Source organism: Rhinolophus hipposideros, assembly GCF_964194185.1.
Source record: "Rhinolophus hipposideros genome assembly, chromosome: 9".
NCBI classification, from domain to species: Eukaryota; Metazoa; Chordata; class Mammalia; order Chiroptera; family Rhinolophidae; genus Rhinolophus; species Rhinolophus hipposideros.
Genome location: NC_138055.1, coordinates 92,880,670 through 92,886,669, shown reverse-complemented (window position 1 = coordinate 92,886,669; position 6,000 = coordinate 92,880,670). Strand labels below are relative to the sequence as shown.

The window sequence follows — 6,000 nt, the reverse complement described above, 5'->3', positions numbered from 1 at the left end:
CTATAATTATGTTCCAACATGTTCTTCCTTCCACACTGCATCATTAGGTGCGCAAAAATAGCTTGAAGAAAAACATTTCATACGAGAGTTTATTGGGAAGGATCAGGAGAGACACACCCTTCCGCACCAGCGAACAGCCTCCGACTATGCGGGCTCTACGCCCCTCACATCACGTGGATCCTCGGGTCTGTAGATGCGAGCGCGTCGCAGACGCCGACAGGAGCGCGCACGTCGCCATCCGAACCCGGAAGGCGCAGTTGAGTCACGTGCCGGTGAGCTCCCGCCACGGCGCGCTCCAGGCGGAAGTGAGGTCGGCGGCCGGTGGCTGCGCAGCTTCGGCGGGGAGCGCGGTGGCGGAGAGGAGGGCCAGGCCGAAGCAGTCGCAGTGACCGGGACATCGCGGCTCAGTCCTTCCATCAGAGCAGGCCTCCGCGGCGCTCTCCCCTCGCACAGACCCAACGCCAAGCCCGCCCCGGGCCGGCGTGGCCTGGTCCCCGTGGCGCAGGCCGCCGCCGCCGTAGCGGCGCGGTGAGTACGGGAGGGAGCCCCCAGGCGGAGCGGGCGGCGAGCTGGGGCCGGGGCTAGCCTCGCTGGCCGCCGGAAGTGCGGTGCTCTGCGCGGCGGGCCTGGGGCGGCGCCAAGGTCGAGCCCGCCGCTCGGGTCGCTCGGCGCCCCGGAAGGGCCCCCTGCGCTTTGTCCGCGGGGCCGGGTTGGGGGTGTGGGACGCGGAGACTGGGGGCGGAGCTGGGCGTGGGCAGGTGCGGCGTGGGCGGGTGCGGCGTGGGCGGCGGGGCTGCTGCCCAGGTGGACTCACTGCACGAGAATGCTCTCTGGGCTTTTTAAGGCCCGAGTTAGATCAGATCAGGAAAATGGGTGAAAAATGGGAAGCAACGAGTTATTTCTGTAACTTAGGTTTACGTTAAGGTGTTCATTCAAGCGTGTAAACTACCTACCAAGTAATATTCCATTTGCCTGGCAGAAGCTGTGTTCGCCATCTGACTTGAAAGGCTTTTAATGTTTTCTTCAAAAAGGACGTTTCCTGGGCCTGTTTGGGTTAATTTTGAACAAGAGACATTTAGGACGCGTCCACAAATAGGGTCTTTCTCTTTATAGTGTATATGTGTGCATTTAATGTATGAGTTAACGTTTCGTTAAAGCCATACATAAAATATTTTGGAGTGTTTTGGCATGCAAGAAAATTTTAAAAATGAAAAAGTTTGTTTAGTTCCGACTCCTTAAAATTTTAAGTCATTCTTTTATGATTTGAGATTATTTTCCCAAACAGTATGTGAAAAGCTAGATTAAAAGTTTTTGTTTTTGGTGATAATAGGGACACATTTTTAAACTTTGGCAAATAAAGAAGTATTGGATTATTTTTTCATTGATAGCCAAGACTTGCACAATTCAAGGCTGTTCACTGGAGATTTGTGTTGTTCTTAACCTAAGCAGGCTTATAGATACAGTTCGCGTATGTTACTTAAAAACGTTTAGTCGTGTTGTGAAACTCAGGTCTGGTTGAGGTCCCGGAAGGCTTGAAGAAAGTTGGAGACAGCTTCATCCTGCTGTTCTGCTGGATGTTTGTGGTGACTGGAAATGCCAAGGAGGTAGCGCCCCCTTTACTGCCTCCTGCCTTTCGGAATAATGGAAGAATTGCCTGTGTTGGGCAAGTAAGTGCCTGCAACCCAAGAGGAAGGAGGAAGCACCATCTGTTGTTAACTGCTCCTGCCCTCACATCGGGCCCTGTTTTATTTGCTACGATTTTGGGTTATTCTGTTCTACAACTGCCTTTCAACTCATTTCCATTTTAAGGTTAGACAGAATTGTAAAGCCAGAACTATCTGAATTTTCAAATATGGGGACAATGAATAGTGTAATGGCAAGAAACAGAGAATTAGAATTGGAAAAAAAAATCTTAAGTATATTTAAAAAATATTACTTTTACTTTTTGCAGGTAGTTTACCTACCATACCTTTCGTACATAAATAGCTTCTTTTCCTGGATCTGTTGAGAAAAATTTTAAAGCAATACACCAGTATGATAGAGTAATAGTTACTTTTCTCATGTCTGTTTTCTACTCTGTACCTTTGAGGTCATTCCAGTTGTTCTGAGCAGAAATACATGAGTTTCTCCCAATAGATTGCAAACCTTGGTAGTGAGGTCAAGTTTGGGGGAGTTGAGAGATTTCTTCTATTATATACTCTTCTTGATGATATCAGACATTACTGAGAATTGCCAATATTGATTGTACTAAAGGGTATTGTATATTGGTGTCTCAGAGATAGAATTTAAGTCCCTTGAGATTAATTTTGTTGATATGAAATGTTAATGGATAAGGCCTTTAAAATTTTATAATTACTATTTTGTGTAGGAACTTTGTTTAGGTCATGGCATGTTTTGAAACTAGAGAAAATAGTACAGTCATGGGTCTTAAATGTACTTTCTTATTACTGGATTTTCAAATGGAAGAATTTTTGCTGTCATCTTTTTAAAAGGTAAATCGGTGATGCAGGTGTCAAACTACTGATAGGAATTCTGACAGTTGAGTCATTCCAAATGGGAAACAAACAAAAAAGTTTACCCCCTGGATCCAGTCTTGGAATTGGGATACATGGTCTATACCAAATCAGACTGAGAAATTGGGAGTTTCTGAGTGGCCAGTGGAATTAGAATCCCAGGCACAGTAGTGATGGTGGTTTTTCCCCTTTTTCATTATGAAAATTAAAAAAGTTTAACAATACAATGTACAGCCATGTACCCAACATCTCCATGTAACAATGATTAGCATTTTGCTGTAGTTTCCCTTTTTTTGTAGAAATATTTTAAATTATAGACGTGTCATTTTTATCCTTATAGGCTTTTGTATGTGTTTCAAAAAAATGATACATCTTTACATAACCAAAATACTATTATCACACCTAACAAAATTAACAACAGTTATTTAATGCCATTTGATACCCACCTACTCCATATTCGGTTTATCCAAAAATCTCTGAAATATCTTTTTACAGTTTTTTTCAATGTAAACCAGGATCCAAACAAAATCCACTTATGGCCTTTATGTCTAAATTTGTTTTAATCTAGAACTGTTCTCCCCACCCCCCACCTTTTTTCAGACCATTGACTTACTAAAGAAACTGGGTCATTTGTCCTAGAAAGCCCCACCTTTTGGGTTTCATGATTGCTTCATGGTAGTTTTCAGCGTATTCCTCCAACTCCTGTCTTTTCCTGTAAACTAGAAGTTAGATGTGTAGGCTCCATTAGATTCAGATTGTAGTGTTTTTGGAGCTGTACACCTTAGATAATGCAGAGTAATTCCATCACATGAAGATGCACATAATGTTAAGTAATTTGACTCTTAGCGATGTTAAGATTGATCAGTGGGTTCAGCTTTCATATTCACTAACCAATAAACAGATATATTTCAATAATTCTGTTAGATTATAAGTAAATGTCTCAACATATTTGAAAAGTCCTATATTTTCTGTTGGATAGTTCTTCAAGAACACTCAGAAGATGTGTATGAGCCACCTCTGTGCCATGCACCAGTGAGAGGCAGGTAGACTGGGCTGAAAGGTATTTTCCCTGCCCTTGAGGCACACAGTCTTGGGGAATCTCTCGTCACTTGAACAAGTAACTTAAGGAGCTGTTTGACATTAGTTCACAGACCTTGTCTTTGTATTCCCCAGTGCAAGTCCTTTTGTTGAACTGGAGAGGGAACTGCAACATTTTTTTTGATCAATCCTATTACCATGTTTTCTTACCTATAATTTTTAATTCATTAAATTTTTTTAAATCAATTTAGGAAGTATTTATTATTAGCTTCTGGGGAAGTAAAAGTGTTTTCAGGAAAGGTAACCTCTTGAGTAGTTTGGAACTAATGGTATTTAGAATTCAAATGCAATTCTATAAATTTTTTAGGGGCAAATATAGAGTAGAATTTTATTGGTTTCGATTGTAAGTCAGGTCATTGTGGTGTTCAGTGCTTTGAGTTATTTATAGTTTTCGCCTATTATGAATAATGCTTTTATAAGGATTCATGAACAAGTTTTTGTGTCAGTGTGTATTTTCACTTCTCTTGGGCAGTTTCCACCTAGGAATGGAATTGCCAGCTCATATGCTAAGTCTTGTTTCCAACTGCTGTGCTCAACCCCACATTTAAGGGTTTCCACGTGATGGTTCTAACCTAACCTGTGTCTCCATAATCATCTTTGCTGATTCCCTGCATGTATTCTAAGCTCCAGACACGTGTGCTTGCTCAGTATTCCTGAAGTGCACTTTGTGTTTTCTCATTCAGTGGCACAGAGAACATCTGCCTGGTTGCAGGAAGTCCTGTTGGATAGCATGGACCTAGGCTTTCTTTCAGCTCTAGTTGTAGCTGTCATTGCACACTGACGTGGGGTTTTTAGTTTAGAAGCGTAAAAAAATTAGACAGCTATCCAGGTAGTAATGTCCCAGTTACTGACGTCCCCAGTTTGTTCCTGATGTAGACTAGAACATGTTACAAAGTCTAAGCATATTTTTGTGTGAAATGAACTGCTTGGTTGTGAATATTCTAAATGAGTCAGGTGAGCTGAAAATTTGAAGTGGTTTGTTTTTGTGTTTTGTCTTTGTAATGGAAATTGAAACTTAGGGTGTTTTGCAGTGTGTATGTGTTTTTCGAAAGTCAGCAGCTAGTTGCACCTGTTTTGTGCCATTGATTTTTTTTGGTGCTGGTGGTACTGCATTAAACAGGACCCAGTCTCTGTTCCCTGCTTGCATGGGGATATGTTACTTGGGGATGTGGTAGGGAAGGCTAAACAAGTAAATGCCCGTGCATTTTATGTGTTCCTATTTTTATTTTATAAATAGAGCTTATGTTTTAGAGCAGTTTTAGGTTCACAGCAAATTTGAGCAGAAATTAGAGTTCCCATGTACTACCTGTTGCCTCCCCTCCCCCATACTGTTTTTATTGTTAACTTGAAGATTGCCCTAATCTTTACTACCGTGTAAATTAGTGAGTGACTTACTAGATGAGGAATACTGAATAGTCTTAATTAAGCTCACATTTTAAGAATACACTGGGTGATAAAATTCAGAGGAGCTTGCTGGAGATAATAAAGACAATCTCATTTCTATTGAGGGAGAGGTAAAATCATTGTAGCTGTGCAAGTTCTTGAACTCTTCAGGAAAAAAAGATTATGAAGGATAGAATATTGAATGGTGGACTGTAGCTAATTTGTCTTTATAAGAAAATATATGTATATTTAACAGAAGTTATTTAAGAAATAGATAAAAGTGCAAAGAGAACACTAAACCCACCCTATCTAGAGACAATCACTCTTCATATTTTTATTTCCTCCCAGTTTTTTTCCTATTTGTGCTGGTGGTGCACATGTACATGCAAATTTGGAATCGTATTGCATGATTCAGTATTGTATCCTTTTTTCACTTAATATTGTGTAAATATTTTATTTTTAAACACTCAAAAAAGCAACTGCATGACATATTTCATGTTCTGGATAGAGCTGGTTTACTTAACTATTCTTCTCTGTTACAAAGACATTCAGGTTATTTACAGGTTTCTTTTCACTGTTTTAAGCAGGGACATAGAGAACACTTTTCACTTACTTTCTGATGGACTGAATCTGTGGTAAAGGAAAGATTACAGCATCCTGGTTGGTGTCAGGACTGGGCTGCTGCTTTTCTATTGTCTGTTGGTTGGCAGCAGCATGAGATACCTTGTTTATGTAAAGGAGAGGAAGGACTTGCTACCTGCTCTTTTGAGACACTGGTTCTGGAGAGAAACCTGAGAACAAAGATGTTTGACTAAATCACTTTTTCCCCCCTTTTTAGTTCTTGAAGTCATGAATCCTGTTTATAGCCCTGGTTCTTCTGGAGTTCCCTATGCAAATGCCAAAGGAATTGGTTATCCAGGTAAGCAAGTACAATTTTGTTTCCATTATTGAACTTTGAACACTTGGTAAATTTCCAGGTCACTAAAAATGCCTTCAGTTGACAAAC

The 6,000-nt window shown here is 41.0% G+C and overlaps 1 protein-coding gene across 2 annotated transcripts in view; it reads left to right on the top strand.

Annotated features, from left to right (window-relative positions):
- Positions 1–286: 286 nt before the first annotated feature.
- FAM168B (family with sequence similarity 168 member B) overlaps positions 287–6,000 on the top strand; it is a 46,247-nt gene continuing 40,533 nt past the window's right edge. Inside the window, exons 1-2 of one of the 2 annotated variants that reach the window (XR_013993967.1) lie at positions 287–528; positions 5,833–5,913. Coding sequence is in view for 1 of the 2 variants with exons in the window: in XM_081058860.1 (XP_080914986.1) it covers positions 5,844–5,913 (70 nt within the window). In the remaining variant the exon portion in view is untranslated. The remainder of the gene's footprint in view (positions 529–5,832; positions 5,914–6,000) is intronic. The other variant, XM_081058860.1, reaches the window with a different exon arrangement.